The following is a 17,752-nucleotide window of genomic DNA, read 5'->3' as shown; positions in this document are numbered from 1 at the left end:
GGTCCAATTCCGGCCTTGGGTCACTGTCTGTGTGGAGTTTGCACATTCTCCCTGTGCCTGCGAGGGCTTCCTCCGGGTGCTCCGGTTTCCTCCCACAGTCTAAAGATGTGCAGGTTAGGTGGATAGGCCATGGTGTATTGCCCCTTAGTGTCAGGGGGGATTAGCAGGGTAAATACGTGGGGTTACGGGGATAGGGCCTGGGTGGGATTGTTGTCAGTGCAGGCTCGATGGGCTGAATGGCCTCCTTCTGCATTGTAGGGATTCTATTTTTCCCTAATAAATATACAATAAAACTGTCGTACTGAGTTTCACAGTGAACACAAAAAATGTAACCAGAGTGAATTTAAGCAGTTCAATTATAAAGCAAAGTTTTCACATGTTATAAACTTCAATTAATTCATTAAACAAAGGCAAGCTCCCCATGGGCTCCATAATTAACCAGGCGGGATTTTGCAGCCCTGTCACGGGGGTGGGGGTGGGGGGACTGGAAAACACGGCGAACCATTCAAAAGTCCATTGACTTCAGCGGGACTGGAGAATCCTGCCAGTGGGAGGGGGTGTAAAATTCCCCCTGCAGTTTCTTTGTTAAAGTACTCGAACTAGTTGATGGTACATACAAGGATCAGTGCAGTAGACAGCAACCAACACACACGCAAGTAAATATTTGGCTTTTTCCCCACCATCTCTTCAATGTTCTGTGACAACCGAGGGATACCTGTGAAAAAAATTAAACTGTCCTTGTAAAATCTTGCTGAAATTTTGGCTGGGGCAATAATTTACAGAACGTCTGGGGATTTTAAAATCACAATCGTAGAATCGTAGAATCCCTACAGTGCAGCAGGAGGCCATTCAGCCCATCGAGCCCGCACTGACAACAACCCACCCAGCCTCTATCCGTAATCATTTACCCTGCTAATCCCCCCTGACACTAAGGGGCAATACACCATGGCCAATGCACCTAACCCGCACATCTTTGGAGTGTGGGAGGAAACCCACGCAGACACGGGGAGAACGTGCAGACTCCGCACAGACAGTCACCCGAGGCCGGAATTGAACCTGGGTCCTTGGTGCTGTGAGGCAGCAGTGCTAACCACTGTGCCACCGTGCCACCCACAGTGATCTATTTGAAGCAAAACCTTTGCATATGTTTAGCTTTGATCATTTTTAAATGAATCTGTTGCATTAAGATATCACGGTGAAACAAGTGTGTGACATTTCGATAAGTGTGGCTGATATTGTTATAATTTGTGGTTCTCAAAGAGAGAGGAGTTCTTGTTGGATTGGTGGCACATTTCCCCCATTTACCATTTGTCAGGAAAAATCAGCAACGGGTTTGCTGATGTGAGTGCTTTAATAATAGGATTAGTGCGGCATCGAATTATTAATTGAAAATGAAATGAGTTGGGCCAATACTGGATCCATATCTGCCTTGAGTTCTTTTTTATTCTTTAATGGACTGTGGGCATTGCTTGCTCAATCCTAATTTCCCTTAGGAAGGAGGTGATGAACTGCCTTCTTGAACCATTGCAATCCATGTGGTGTCAGTACACCCACAGTGCTGTTAGGGAGGGAGTTCCAGACTTTTTTTTATTCATTTGTGGCATCACTGGCCAGCAGTTATTGTTGCCTCGTTGCCCTTGGAAGGCAATTGAGAGTCAGCCACATTGCTGTGGCTCTGGAGTCACATGTAGGCCAGACCAGGTAAGAATGGCAGATTTTCTTCCCTAAAGGACATTAGTGATCCAGGTGGGTATTTCCGGCAATCGACAATGGTTTTGTGGTCATCAGTAGATTCTTAATTCCAGATAATTTTTTGATTGAATTCAAATTCCATCATCTGCCGTGGCGGGATTCAAATCGAGATCCCCAGCACATGAGTTGAGTTTCTGTATAGCGATAATACCACTAGGACATCGCCTCCCCTGCAGGAAACCTGTAGGTGATGCTGTTCCCATGTGTCTGCTGCCCTTGTCCTTCTAAGTGGTAGATATCACGGGTTTAGAGGGTGCTGTCAATGGAGCCTTGGTCATTGCTTCAGTGCATGTTGTAGATGGTACACACTGTTGCCACAGTGCACCAGCAATAGAAGGAGTGAATTCTTAAGGTGCTGGATGGGATGCTAATCAAGCGGGCTTCTTTCCTGGATGAGTGTGTCTCCAACAAGTGTTGTTGGAGGCACACCCATCCTGTAAAGTACAGACTATTTCATCAGACTCCTAACTTGTGCCTTGGAGTTGATAGATAGGTTTTGGTGAGTCAGGAGTTGAGGCAAGCACCACAGAATTCCCAATCCCTGACTACTCCAGTTGCTACAGTATTTATGTGGTAAGCTTCTGGTCAATGGTAACCTCCAGGATGTTGATAGTAAGGGATTCAACAATGGTAATGCTGCTGAGTGGTTAGATTCTCTCTTGTTGGAGATGGTCATTGACTGGCACTTGTGTGGCATGAATGTCACTTGCCACTTGTCAGATATTGTTCAGGACTTGCTGCATATGTACACAGGCTGCTTGATGAGAAAGATCATGGGGAATAAGAACAGGAGTTGGCCATTTGGCCCCACAGTATCTGAGGAATCGCAAATGGTGCTGAACATCGAGCAATTGTCAGTGACCTTTGCGATCAGTTCATGATAAAAAACACAGCAGACGTACCGTAAAAGCAGCAAATAGCAACGACCTCAAAGAAAGCCAAGAAAACAATGGATACTTGAGCAGTATAGTGGTCCAGGAGCTGGAAAACGTAAATCCCACCCTGAAATGACATTAGATTCAGACCAACATTAAAAAGATGCTTTGGGCTGAGAGTTCCAAGCACATTAGCACATGGGTGGTATGGTAGCACAGTGGTTAGCACTGCTGCCTCACAGCACCAGGGACCCAGGGTCGATTCCCGGTTTGGGTCAGTCACTGTCTGTGTGGAGAATGCACATTCTCCCCGTGTCTGCATGGGTTTCCTCCGGGTGCTCCGGTTTCCTCCCACAGTCCAAAAGACATCCTGGTTAGGTGCATTGGCCATGTTAAATTCTCCAGTGTATCCGAACAGGCGCCAGAGTGTGGCGACTAGGGGAATTTCACAGTAACTTCATTGCAGTGTTAATGTAAGCCTTACTTGTGACTAATAAATATACTTTCCTTTACTTCACATTAGAATTCTGACCCCAAAAGAGAAATTGCTGGAAAATCTCAGCAGGCCTGGCAGCATCTGTAAGGAGAGAAAAGAGCTGACGTTTCGAGTCCAGATGACCCTTTGTCAAAGCTTTCTCTTTTGGAAAGGCTGCTAATGGCTGTCCATAGAGAGAATAGAAGGTGTGAATGACCAAACAGCAGAGAAGTTGAAATTAGAGGGTAAGATGCGACAGATGAAGATATGGGGGCAGTGGGAGGATGGGTGAGAGAGAGGTAAAATTGAGAAAAAGGGGGAAAAGGGGAAGCAAAGAGGAAAGAAAAGGTAAGGAAAGGGGGGATAAAATAAGGGGAAAGAGTGGGGGGGGAAAGAAAAATAAAGACAATAAAGAAATAAAAGGTAGAGAATAGTTAAAAATGAAATAAAATGAAAACAAAGGGGTCGAGATGGGGTAGAGCTAATCATCTGAAGTTGTTGAATTCGATGTTGAGACCAGAAGGTTGTAATGTGCCTAAGCCGGAAGATGAGATGCTGTTCCTCTAGTTTCAGATTCCAGCATCCGCAGTAATTTGTTTTTATCGAGGTCTGACCCAATTGAAAGGTCAGAATCGGGGAGATAGGAGGTAATAATGCTCAAACAAAAAGCTTAATATTATTAAGAAATAGGAAATGGCCATCAAGACCAAACAAGCCCACCTCCTTTTTAAAAAATAAATCAAAGATTATTAAATCACATCTCAAATTGTGCAGATTAGGTAGATTGGCCATGCTAAATCGCCCCTTAAGTGTCTCAAGATGTGTAGGTTAAGGGAATAAGCAGGGTAAATGTGTGGGGGTTACAGGGATAGGACGGAAGGGAGTTAGCCTGAGAAAGATACTCTGTCAGAGAGTTGGTGCAGACTCGATGGGCCAAATGGCCTCCCACTGCACTGTACGGGTTCTATGATTCTCCCTCCATAAGATGAGGCATTTGATGGGGCGGCACGGTGACACAGTGGTTAGCATTGCTGCCTCACAGCGCCAGGGACCCGGGTTCAATTCCGGCCTTGGAGTTTGTACATTCTCCCCGTGTCTGCGTGGGTTTCCTCCGGATGCTCCTGTTTCCTCCCACAATCCAAAGATGCACGGGTTAGGCTGATTGGCCATGCTAAATTGACCATAGTGTCAGGAGATTAGCAGGGTAAATATGTGGGGTGACGGGAATAGGGCCTGGGTGGGATTATGGTCGGTGCAGACTCGATGGGCCGAATGGCCTCCTTCAGCACTGCAGGGATTCTATGATGAGAGGTAAAGTGGGTGGGGGTGTAACCACTGGTCTTGGGTTTTGTATTAATGAATGGCATCATGTTAAAGTTGAGATCAATTTGAATGGAGTTTTCTCAAGCCACTGGCCAGCAGCAGATAACTCCCAGTTCTCCAGCTGCACGCGGTTCTGATAGGCAGGACTGAGATGATTACAATTGCAGCTACTGGAGGAAGTAACAGTTCCAGTGAAGTTTCAGGATCCGATTCGGTCTGGATTTGTCTTGGAACGTTTGACGCAGGAATATCAGGCTAAATGGAACCACCTGTTTCAGCGATATGAGTGTAAGGAGCTGTACAGCTCCCAGATAATAACAAAATGTGCTGGAAATACTCAGTGAATCTGGCAGCGTCAGTGGAGAGAGAAAGCAAGGTAATGTTTTGAGTTGAGTATGGCTCTTTTTCAGAACTGGAAGCTTTGAACCCAGTTCTGAAGAAGAGCCTTATTTGACTCGAAACAGCATTTTTAGCATCATTTTCTGTTGTTGTTTCAGATTTCCAACATCTGCAGTATTTTGCTTTTATTTTAGTGTGTAATTCCCAGGATGGTTATAACAAACTTACTTATAATCCCCTCAGCTGTGGAACAGTGCAATTGTATGACTAAATCCGCCTAACGCATGTCCAAAGTTGGTTCGTAGAATCCTTACAGTGCAGAAGGAGGCCAATCGGCCCATCGAATCTGCACCGACCGCAATCCAACCCAGCCCCTATTCCCATCATCCTACCTATCAACCCTGCTAATCTCTTGACATTAAGGGGCAATTTAGCATGGCGAATCAACCTAACCCGCACATCTTTGGATTGTGGGAGGAAACCGGAGCACTCGGAGGAAATCCACGCAGACACGGGGAGAATGTGCAAACTCCACACAGTCATCCAAGCTGAGAATCAAACTCGGGTCCCTGGCACTGTGAGGCAGCAGTGCTAACCACTGTGCCACCATGCCGCCAAAAGTAAATAAAATTTAGCCAAGTAGGAAATGCTAAGACAATATGGATAAAAGTGTTGGAGTTACATTGGCCTTTTGATCCAAATAAAGGATATTCAAATGAGACTTAGACACTATTAATGTTCACACTTAAGGTGGGATTTTCCAGCCCCACCTCCCATTGGAATTGTCCAGTCCCACTGAAAGTCAATTGACTTTTGGCTGGGATGCTGACTATCACAAGGTGGGTCCCCCCCATGATGGGGCGGAAAACCCTGACCTTAGATAATACCATTGGACTGACATTTGGTGAGAGATATACCTGTGTGACATTTGGAATTCCCAACAGAAAGCCTACGGCACAGACAGCAAATACCACAACCTCCTTCCTTTTCAAATATTTCAGTAGGCAATCTTGGTGGGCGTCCAGTAGACTTGTCACCATCACCTCAACCATAGCAAACTGCAAAACAAGAGAGAAATAGGAGACACATTTGTGAAGTAATTGCACGGATAAATCCTTGACTTCTTATGGAATGCAGTATGTTTCTAAACTAAAATCCCAGCACCATAGCTAACACAATTAAATACAGTTTGCTCAGTAGAAATATAGAATGACTAGTCTAGTACCCAGAATTGAAAGATCCCCTACTTAAATTGTCACGCAGAGACAAAATTTACCTTCAAAGGGCCTACACCCAAAGCACAATCCACTGTGGATTGGATGGACAGCACAGTGGCACAGTGGTTAGCACTGCTGCCTCACAGTGCCAGGGGCCCAGGTTCAATTCCGGCCTCTGTTTGTGTGGAGTTTGCACATTCTTCCCGTGTCTGCGTGGGTTTCCTCCGGGTGCTCCGGTTTCCTCCCACACTCCAAAGATGTGTGGGCTAAGTTGACTGGCCATGCAAAATTGTCCCTTAGTATCAGGGGGACTAGCAGGGTAAATACGTGGGGTTACAGGGATGGGGTCTAGATGGGATTGTTGTTGTTGCAGGCTTGATGGGCCAAATGGCTTCCTTCTGCACTGTAGGGATTCTATGAATCCATCCTATGTCTTTTCACACCACAGGCCTGGTGTGTAGTTCTACTATCTGCATTCTTTAATTTAAAAAACTTGTTTGTCTTTGTGTTTTAGATTTGGTGCTAAGCTTACTAACAATATTAGCATTCAGAATCCTGCTGATTTGCCTACTTGTTGTACCACTCATTCTTTATTAAGTGCATTTATTTTTATCATAGAGTCATAGAATTAACCAGCTGGATGGTTTTAATTACAAAGACTGCAGCATATTAACAGCTGTGTACATATTCTATCTTAAGAGGGAAAAGCTTATGGTGTGGAACTGGGATTTGTAACTGAGTGAGTGCCTATATAGGATGGAACAAAGCCAAGACAGCCATTTTCATATATAACTAATATAATAACCCAGAAGTCGGTTGTAAAGGAACAGTGCTTTATTGCACAAAACAAAGTAAAGCAAAACCACAAGCCTGCGGAGAACACAGACAGATCCCAACCAGGACAATGCAATAATGGACCCACTCATGGGCCTACTTTATACAGGGCTCGGTATACGAGCACCACCTGGTTAGTTAATTACCAGTCCCCAGGGAGCTCGTATTCAACGAGTCCCACAGGGAGGTCAGTGATTCCCCATGCAAGTCCTGGGGGTTATCACAACTAAGTGCAATAGAAGCAGGTCGTGGATTTAATCGTCTATGCATGCATTTTTATGAAAAGCTGGGAAAAACTGGGGTGAGATAATACACAATTAGCTTCTGAGTCAGGTGATGAACTGTTCCTCGAAAGATTTCTTATTAGGATTAAGAAAACTTCTAAATAACATTGAGCAAAGTGAGAGAGACTGAAATAGTGGATTTTTTGGTATTCGCCACTTCATAATTTAATCATCGCATGGAAACTTTAGCAAGATGTTAAAACTCATTCTAATCCAATCTTGCAAATGTTGTTAGTCTCACTGATAAGAGGTACAGCACAGAAAAGAGTCACTCGTACATTCTGCATATATTGCGTCATAGTCATAGATTCATACAGTGCCAGAAAAGATCCTTTGGCCCATCGAGTCTGCACCAACTATAACTACTACTAAAGGCGCGCTAATCCCATTTTCCTGCATCTGCCCCATATCCTTGAATGTTATGATTTTTCAAGAGCTCATCCCAATATTTTTTAAAGGTTGCGTGATTTCTGGCCTGCACTATCCTCCCAAGCAATGCATTCCAGATCCCCACCACCCTCTGAGTGAAATTTATTTTCTCAAATCAACCTCTAAATCTCCTGCCCTTTACCCTAAAACTGTGCCCCCTCGTGACTGACCCCTCAACCAAGGGGTGCCCCCTCGTGACTGATCCCTCAACCAAGAGGTGCCCCCTCGTGACTGACCCCTCAACCAAGGGGTGCCCCCTCGTGACTGACCCCTCAACCAAGAGGTGCCCCTTCGTGACTGACCCCTCAACCAAGGGGTGCCCCCTCATGACTGACCCCCCAACAGCTGCTTCCTATTCACCCTGTCCATACACCTCATAAAATTATACACTTCAATCATGTCCCCCTCGCCTTCTCTGCTCCAAAGAAAACAATCCAAGCCTATCCTTATAGCTCAAATGCTGCATTCCAGGCAACATCCATGTGAACCTCCTCTGTACCCCCTCTAGTGCTATCATATCCTTCCTATAGTAAACTGAAGGGTGCAGCTCAGGATGTTTTGATATCCCAAATAATTATTATGTAACATTTCACATATTTAAAATCTGCAGCACAAAATTGGTTCAGTGTTTTATTTGACAGAATCTTTCAATTTGAATTTAAAATCCAGTTTGCCAAGGAGACTCTTTTCAAGGATGTAAAAGAAACAATTCTTTTGCAGCAAGGTCAGTTGGAAGGTTCTCTTAAAGAAGGCAGTTCTGTACGTGGCAGTGCTTTTGAGAATGGTAGTTAGGAATCTCACGAGGAGGCAATTTGAAAAAGATATGGATTAATATTCCGAAAGCATCACGGCCTGCGTTTAAAGGTCATTTATAAAAGATTAAATTAATTCCCAGTGCTAAAAGAAAAAAAAAACAGAATTTGCATTCCGATAGCATCTTTCACAACCTCCGAATGCCCCATTTTGCTTTGCAGTCGGTGAAGTACTTCTAAAGTTTAATCACTGTTTGTAATGTAGGGTCTAAAGCAGTAAACATGTAAAAGGCAAGGTCCCTCGGTGTGCTGCTGGTGCTTGTTCATGGCTTCATTTATATTACCGTCCACCAGGCAAAAATAACTCACTCACTGCAGTTTGATTTTGTGTAAGACAACACACTAATACTTTGATGTTTAAGGAAACGGTGCATTATCTGTTTGAGAAGTTATACAAAATTGTAATTTATATTTGGCAGAAGTACTTCCTTGATTTATGTGGTCAGTTCTATTTGAATTTTCTGTTGAGAGAGGGGACAATTAATTTTCCAATCAAAATGTAATATTTTGAGTATATAATGTCAGGGATTGGAGGGGGTTGCTTTGTGTATGAGTGTGGTGAACCATTGTTGGTTCCCACCAGGTAGTGCTGAGCCATGGTCTGGCCAGTACTATGAGTCTGTAGATATGTTACTGTTGGGGTTAGGGTTGGGCTGTTCTACCTGTTAATATAGTCCTTATGGTACACCCCAGTCGGCTCCGCCTCCTAGGAGAGGTATAAAGGTCACTGCTCTGCCTGGTGACCCTTTAGTCTGGGATCGTATACTGTATATAGTAGCTCTGTTATTGTTGGCAATAAAAGCCTTTATTTCCCGAGTACATCCAGCCTCTCGTGTATTATATCGCGCAACAATGAGACAATAGTTTGTATTGTTAATGTGTTGAGAAATGTAATTGTAAGTGTAAGGGAAGGCGATGGCCGAGTGGTATTATCAATAGACTATTAATCCAGGAACTCAGCTAATGTTCTGGGGACCCGGGTTCAAATCCCGCCACGGCAGATGGTGGAATTTGAAATCAATAAAAAATATCTGGAATTGAGAATCTACTAATGATCGTGAAACCATTGCCGATTGTTGGAAAAACCAATCTGGTTCACTAATGCCCTTTAGGGAAGGAAATCTGTTTTCATAACCTGGTCTGGCTTACACATGACTCCAGAGCCACAGCAATGTGGTTGACTTTCAACTGTCCTCGGGCAACTAGGGATGGGCAATAAGTGCTGGCAAGCCAGCAATGCCCATGTCCCATGAATGTATTAATAAATTGTGGGGTTGTTGGTGATGGCTTCATGCTAATATCTGCTGGACAGATAATCTTCAGAGCTTTTGACGGATTCAGAATTTGGTCACAGGGAACATTATATTTTTCTCTTACTAATCGTCACCTCTTTGTATGTAGGTAGAGGAAAGAAAATAAACTTGGATATAAACTTACAATTCTCTACAGCAGCTGTCATGCCTCCTCAATCACCACGGTAACTCGAAGTGGCAATGTCTTACAGTAACTCTTACCTCACTGTCAAGGCCTAGGAACAGCAGCATAATGAAAAACAGCACCGCCCACAGAGGAGAAACTGGCATTGTAACAAAGGCTTCTGGGTAAATCACAAACACCAATCCTGGCCCTGCAAGGTTAAGAACCATTGTAAAAGTTACCTGCTGCAGTGGCCATACCGCATGAAGTGACTGATATAAGAAAATAAATTGTCTGCCTCTAAAATATATTTTTCTTTGCTGTTTTTCTCACCAACGTTCTCCCCTTTCCTAGTGAAGTGAGCTGGGCTCAACTCCATCATGGAAGCTATTACTCTTAACCACACACTGGGAGTTGGCAAACTACTTGACTATAAGGAAGTTGTAGCTCTCTCCTTATCCAACATCCACATAAAGGCATGAGCTGCTGCAAAGTGTGCAGGAACTATTGCTGAGCTCCCTCTCTCTAACTCAGAGGTAGAGAGGCCAACAAGAGGATTTCTACTGCCTCGCCCAATGTCATCTCGTTCAGTACAGACTACAGTTCAAACTCCGACCTTCTGAGTTATTAGAATGCTCAGCCATTTTCCCAGTAACACTGTCACTTTGGTTTTTAATGTCTTCCATACTGGAATAAGAACAATATTCCTCCTCCCTGTGACCTTGGGAGGTGAAAACATTGGAGATAGAACCACATTAACTTGCAGCACATTACTGCAAACTGGTTAAAGCATGTCACCAGAACTCAGGAGCTGAACTTTCACTCGGGCAATGAGAAACAGGCATTGTGGGATTGTTGTGCCTGGGTCCCGAACCCACCCTGGGGGTGGGGGGAAACAGTGACTCTCTTTGGGCTTTTGACTGGGAACCCCCCCTTAATTGGCACAGAAATGCGATCCCTGTCCAATCAAGGACAGTGGGTTCTTGAACGCCAATCAGAGGCTTTTCAACTTAGTTCATAAGATATAGGAGCAGAATTAGGCCATTCAGCCCATCGAGTCCGCTCCGCCATTCGATCATGGCTGATATGCTCCTCATCCCCATTTTCCTGCCTTCTCCCCATAACCCTTCAACCCATTACCAATTATAAGTTCTTCACAACAACATCTATAAAATGTGAGTATTACAGAGAGTGCAGAATGCACCCTCTCACCAATTTGTTTGAAGGTTTAACAAAAAACAGAAAAAGTAGTTGGGCCTCCACTTTGGTGAGAGGCGGGGTGGGGGATAGACTGGAGGAATCCCTCCGAAAGAGGTCCTTCCTCTTTATCCGGAGTCAGGGAGATAGAGGCCTGTCTGGAGCACAGACACTTGGCCTGCCACTGTATGCACAACCCCCAGGCATTCAAACAGCCCATTGTCATATTAGGAAACTAACTGGAAAATCCCAGTAAGTTAACACGGCTCATAATGAGCCACATTGGTTACCCAATCGGGTAGGGACCTTGCCTGAACCCGCATCAGAAAAATGGCTGGTGCCGGGCACAGGGCTGGGAAATGAGTATTTTCGGGTTCCGTCCACCTCCATTCCCGACCTCACGAGGCCCAAAGATTCAGCCCCCAAGTGTCAGGCAATTGCAACTCCTTTTTGCATCTTTACATTGACTTACCATCCACAGCAATATCATCGATGGGGACATTAATCATATGGGACATGTATCCAAATGCAGAGAAAATAACAAATCCAGAAAAGACACTTGTGGCTGCATTAGTCAGTGAGATGGCCAATGTATCTCTGTGAGGAAATGAGAACATCATTGATATATAGCTGTGAGCAAATCACTTACAAATTATTCAAGTATTTGAGAAGATTTATAAACTGACGAGTTCCCAATCCATAATAATTAACTCTTTGATTAAATTCTATTTTCCTAGGCCCACTGCCCAGGGAATATTGTCAGGAATGCCCAACAACACATATTCATAAGTTTCAATAAAAAAATTGTTCCATTGAAAAAATACTCAGGCACAAAGATAGGTAGCAAAGTAAGTTGTGGTCTGTAAAGCAATATAGATAGATAGGTTAGGTGAGTGAGCGAAAAACGGACAAATGGTGACTAATGTGGGTAAATGTGAACTTTGACAGGAAGATTATACACACAGTATATTATTTAAATAGAGAGAAATTGTAGAACTCTGAGAAACCTGCGTGTATCCACACAAGGAATACAAAAATGTTAACATACAGATACAACAACTGATGAGAAAGGCAAATGGCCTTTATTGGAAGGGGGCTGGAGTGCAAGGACAATCAATTCTTGCTCCAACTGCAGAGGGCTTTGGTGAGATTACGCATGGAGTATTGTGTGCAGTCCTTTTCTCCATATCTAAGGAAGGATATACTTGCCTCAGAGGCAGTAGTGAAGGTTCACTTAATTGGTTCCTGGGATGAGAGCATTTTTCTATGATGGGAAATTGAGTAAAACGGGCCTTTACTGTTTGGAGTTTAGAGGAAGGTAAGATGATCTCATTAAAACAGAAGATTCTGAAAGTTCTTGACAGAGCAGGCATTGAGGGATTGCTTCCTGTGACTGTGGAATTAGAACTTGGCAGCACAGTCTGAGGATAAAAGAGTGACCATTTAGGACTGAGAAATCTCTTCACTCAGAGGGTTACACGTTTTTGGAATTCTCTACCCCACAGAGTTACGGATTCTCCATTGTTGAATATATTCAAGATTGAGGTAGATAGACTTTTGGTCTCTCAGGGAATCAAGGGATTTGGGGAGCTTGTGGAAAAGTGGAGTTAAGGCTGAAGATCGGACATGAATGTACGGAATGGCTGAGCAGACCCGAGGCAATGTGTGGTCCTCTCTTGCTCCTATCTTTTATGTTCTTTGCTTTGATGCTCTCTAGCCTACTGCTCAGGGAACATCTGTTGCTCAGAGAATGTCTATTGTTGACAGTACGTTTGTTGACTGGGGAACATTAATTGCTCAGGGAGTGCATGTTGTTCAGGGGTAATGTCTACAGTCCAGAAGAGGGAAATTGGCACTGAGAAAATTGGTCTGAGGGAATTTTGATTTAATAGGCAAGTTTTTATTGTTAAGAAACCAAACCATTGGTCACAGTGAAGGACTAAGACCCGTAGTGCAGGCTGAAAAGAGTTCAAAGAGAGATGAGATAAATTAGGAAGTAGCAATGAGGTGACACTAGTTTATAAGTTTATTTTTTAGTATCACAAGTAGGCTTACATTAACACTGCATTGAAGTTACTGTGAAGATCCCCTAGCTTGGACTTGAGAAACTTGAAGATTCCAGGACAAAGAAGCACAGAGGGTATTAGAAATAATGAAGCTATAGTGCCTCATTATTTCCTTAATCAAATAATAATAAGTTTAGGGGCTCTCTCACAATCTGAAAGATCACAAAGATAAGTACAAATGAGGAAGGTCATTTGGCTGATCTTTCAGAGAAAGCTTCGATCCGCCCCATTACACTGTCTAACTGCTTTTCAATTAATTTCGGAATTGTTGCTCTTCTGAACATGCCATTTTCTGGTTTCCTATCTCTGCTCCTGGTACTTCAGTCATTGTTTAACATGGGAACATAGGAGCAGGAGTAGGCCATTCAGCCCATTGAGTCTGCTCCATCATTCAATTTGATCATGGCTGATCATCCACCAGTACATTTTTTCCCACACTACCCCCATTTCCCTTTATGTCATTGGTATTTAGAAATCTAAACAATCTCTGCTTTAAATATACATAATGATTGAGCTTCCACAGCCTTTTGGGGCAGAAAATTCCAAAGATCCACAACCCTCTGAGTAAAAGGAAATTTCAAACCTAAGTGGCTTTCTCCTTATTTTGAAATTGTGCCCCTGGTTCAGGACTCTCCAACCTGGGGAAACATCTTACCTCCATATGCCCTGTGCATCCATTTAAATATTTTGCAGCTTTCACCGGACACCCTGGCAATGCCCACCAGACATCCTGGCAGTGCAAGTTGGGCACCAGTCATGTGCTAGTTGGGCACTGCCAGTGTGCAGGGGCAGTGCCAAGGAGGTGGGGACTATGAAGGGGAGGCTCTCGGGGCTATGCGGGGTGGAGGGGGTCATGCAGGGGGGTCATACAGGGGTCATGATGGGGGGGCCCATTGGGAGGGCTCCGATGGCAGCGACCCGTGTCGAGGAAAGGGTGATGGGTACATACCACTGATGAAGGAGGTCCCTGTTTTCTGCCTGTTGACCAATCCTCAATCCATGCTACCTCCTATCCCATGTGCTTTAATTTTTCTAACTAACTTGCTGTGGAGGACTTTAACAAAAGCCTTCTGAAAATCCAAGCACACTATGTCCACCTCTCGATCAATTCTGTTGGTAAAACCCTCAAAATATTCCAAAACATTCATCAAACATGATTTCCCAATCATTACTTTCTGCTATGTCAAATCAGATCATTATTATCCTAGTGTTCATTCATCACATCCTTTATTACAGATTTCAGCATTTGCTCTGTTACTGATGTGAGGATAACAGATCCGGAGTTCCCTGTCTTCTCTCTCCCTCCATTCTTAAATAGTGGGGTGACATTTTCTACCCTCCAATCTGCAGGAATCATTCCAGAATCTATGGAATTTTGAAAGACGATCACCAATGCAAACACAATGTCTATAGCAACTTCTTTCAAAACTTTGGGATGCAAAATATCAGGTCCCAGGGACCTATCAACCTCCAGTCCAATTAATTCCTCCAATACAACCTGCTTATCAGTAATAATTACTTTCAATTCCTCATTCTCCCTTGTTCCTTGGATCTCTGATTCTGGGAAATTTCTTGTGTCCTCTTCAGTGAAGATAGACACAAAATAATCATTTCGCTTCCCTGCCATTTCTCTATTCCCAGTTATATATTTGGCTGTATACAGATACCACTTACATAACTCTATAAAGTCCAGTCTAATTTAATCCTTTTCAAAGTATGAGTTTCCTTATCATTCGGTCATCTAATACATGCTCTGTTACCATTCTCTGGTCTGTTCTGAATCTTGGATATCTTCCAAAGACCTTAATGATTAGAGCTGCATGGAAAATAGGAATCTAGATCATTTATCGATTGTTGGGGCCCCAGCACTAGTGCTTGGGGCTCTCGACCTGAAATTTCTGTCCAATCTGACCCTACTCTTTTGTCCACTGCTTTACACCTTTTAGCCAATTCCAGGTATGTTTCCAACTTTTGGCAAGACTGATTTAACTAACTGGGTTAGGGTGTGCAGCAACTTTTCCTGGGGTGGCACATTGTCACAGTGGTTCGCACTGCTGCCGCACGATGCCAGGGACCTGGGTTCAATTCCCGGCTTGGGTCACTGTCTGTGTGGAGCCTGCATGTTCTCCCCGTGTCTGCGTGGGTTTTCTCCAGTTTCCTCCCACAGTCCAAAAGACGTGCCGGTTATGTAAATTGGGCATGCTATATTCTCCCTCAGTGTACCTATACAAGCGCCGGAGTGTGGCGACTAGCGGATCTTCACAATAACTTCATTGCAGTGTTAACGTAAGCCTACTTGTGACATGAATAAATAAACTTTAAATATTTTCTGAAATTTTCCACACCCTCAAGTAAAATTTCACCTTCATGTCCTAGGAATCCACATCTTGCAATACAGATAAGCCACTATTTATAGCACCCACCTCTTTTTTTCTGTTGAAATCCTCCACTGTTTCTATAGGTGGCTGTTCTGCTGGTTGCAGCCAATGAGTAAGAGAATTCCCGTGGAAATTCAACCCACTACATTGCAGCAGCACAGCTGCCAGTCCATCATTTATAAATCACATTTACAATAATACCACAAAAGGTTAATGATACAGGATTTCTGATTAACTTCATTAGTTGAGCTGCACTAATAATTATCCGTCAATCCGAGCTCATTCATCAAGGTAAGAAGAAACAAAAATACTTAAGAATATTGTTGTCGAACTTGTTGTAACTTGACATGGAAATCAATGAACCAAAGCCAATGCCAATGGAATTGAAGACTTGGACAGCAGCGTAGACCCACACCTGAAAACAGAACAAGGACAGTGAGCCCAAGCAAATGACTGTAGCTGCAATGTGGAGGGCAATGGCTGGGCAGCATTCTGGGTGAGGGAGCTTTTTCTTTAACCCTGATCGTTTTCATATAACTGTGATAGGTTACTGGCAATGATCTCGAACCAGCTGCAAACACCAAATGACCAATTTTAAAATTCCATAATTTTAAGGATAATAAGGTCCCTTAACTGGGGAGTTGGTTAGCCCAGTTGGCTGGACGGCTGGTTTGCAATACAGGGTGACGCCAAAGGCGTGGCGGGTTCAATTCCCGCACCAGCTGAGGTTATTCATGAAGGTCCCAACTTCTCAACCTTGCCTGAGGTGACCCTCAGGTTACATCACCACCAGTCAGCTCTCCCTCTCAAAGGGAGGGCAGCCTATGGCCACCTGGGACCATGGCGACTTTACCTTACCTTACAACAACCACCCCCCCCCCCTCAACTTTATCCCCTCATCCTGAAGGTACAGATGTTTATGCGAGAGGGCACTTCTATTGATGCCAGCTGTACTCCAGTGCCAAACCCAGTTGTCCGTTCTTTGAGTTAGAGCTTAGCTAGGAGTGTAGATGGATTATTTAACCTCGAAAATCCCCATGACCCAATGTCCACGTCTAAGTAATTCCAAACGGGGACTGAAGGGATAATAGTAAGCAGCAGGAGCCCTGTAAAAATGCTCCCTTAAACGTTTACACTGGAACACTCTGTATTAAAATGAAAAATCAAGATGTTCCCCACCACACAATAATGGGTCTTTGGAAGAGGTAAATTGAATGGGAGAAAAGTGCAATTTTTTTTTAAAAGGTCTCACACGTCAATAGCATTGGAAGCTGAAATGAAATAACTTATCATTGTAGAAACCTTTGTGCACCGTTACCAACCAGACCACAGAGGGGGTGAAATTGTTCATGCTGATACTTTATTGAGAAATACTTTTAACTCCGTATGTAATGTATCTCCTGCTGCTTAAGCAGAGCAAAACCGCTAACAGCAGAATAAAGCAACTTGATTGACAGGGAGAAAATGTCAAAATCTGTGGAATCAGAGGAGCTCTTTAGGACTGGAAGAGTGGACTGGTCAGTCAGTTGTCACAGTGGTGCACAGTCTCAATGGGGTGAGCTGCGAAATTGGTTTGAAAACTCTTTCGATGCTTTGGAGGTCCTTTGCCTGGCTTTTGGAGGCCAGTACACTGCGGCTTATTTGGAGCACCTACACACCTGGGTCCTGTTTCAGCTTCAGGACCAGGGAGGGAATGCTTTATTAGGGCTATTGGTCAACTAGTAAGAAGGGGATGCGGGTTTGGCCGACAAACGCCTAGAAACAGCTGAGACGGAGTGCTATCTTAGGGTTTAGGAAGGATATCCATAGAAACCATGGAATCCCTACTGTGCTGAAGGAGGCCATTCGGTCCATCGAGTCTGCACCGAAAACAATCCCACCCAGACCCTATTCCCGTAACCCCTCATATTTAGCCTGCTAATCCTCCTGACACTAGGGTCAATTTAGCACAGCCAATCAACCTAACCAGCACATCTTTGGGCTGTGGGAGGAAACCAGAGCACCCGGAGGAAACCCTTGCAGACTTGGAGAGAATGTGCAAACTCCACACAGACAGTGACCTGAAGCCGGATTTGAACCTGAGTCCTTGCTAGCCATGCCAACCACTGTGCCACCCATATGGGATGTTGAGGTCAGCTGGTCTCCTGGTGGTTATTGCACAGGGAGTTTGCTTAATCCCAGAGGAATTTTAGAGACTACTTATTAAACATTTTTCACCTGATAGAGCGTGGAGTTGTGAATGAATTGCTCGTGAACGACTCTTTCCTTGTGCGGTAGAGAGGTTATCATAAAGTTGAGATATTTTCTATCTACTTTGGAAAGACTAAATGTTAGCAGATTAATTCAAATTCCTAA

General features: G+C 43.9%; 1 protein-coding gene across 2 annotated transcripts in view; it reads right to left on the bottom strand.

The window, feature by feature from the left end:
- LOC144501340 (sodium- and chloride-dependent GABA transporter 1) overlaps positions 1 to 17,752 on the bottom strand; it is a 93,544-nt gene that overhangs the window by 16,244 nt on the left and 59,548 nt on the right. For both annotated transcript variants that reach the window (XM_078224970.1, XM_078224971.1), the window contains exons 6-11: positions 15,709 to 15,812; positions 11,426 to 11,550; positions 9,855 to 9,967; positions 5,682 to 5,822; positions 2,655 to 2,754; positions 618 to 715 (exon numbers count right to left, since the gene is read on the bottom strand). In XM_078224970.1, coding sequence (XP_078081096.1) covers positions 618 to 715; positions 2,655 to 2,754; positions 5,682 to 5,822; positions 9,855 to 9,967; positions 11,426 to 11,550; positions 15,709 to 15,812 — 681 coding nt within the window. The remainder of the gene's footprint in view (positions 1 to 617; positions 716 to 2,654; positions 2,755 to 5,681; positions 5,823 to 9,854; positions 9,968 to 11,425; positions 11,551 to 15,708; positions 15,813 to 17,752) is intronic.

The sequence above is a fragment of the Mustelus asterias genome, chromosome 12, assembly GCF_964213995.1.
Source record: "Mustelus asterias chromosome 12, sMusAst1.hap1.1, whole genome shotgun sequence".
In the NCBI taxonomy this organism is placed as follows: Eukaryota; Metazoa; Chordata; class Chondrichthyes; order Carcharhiniformes; family Triakidae; genus Mustelus; species Mustelus asterias.
This window is presented reverse-complemented; position numbering and strand designations above follow the sequence as displayed.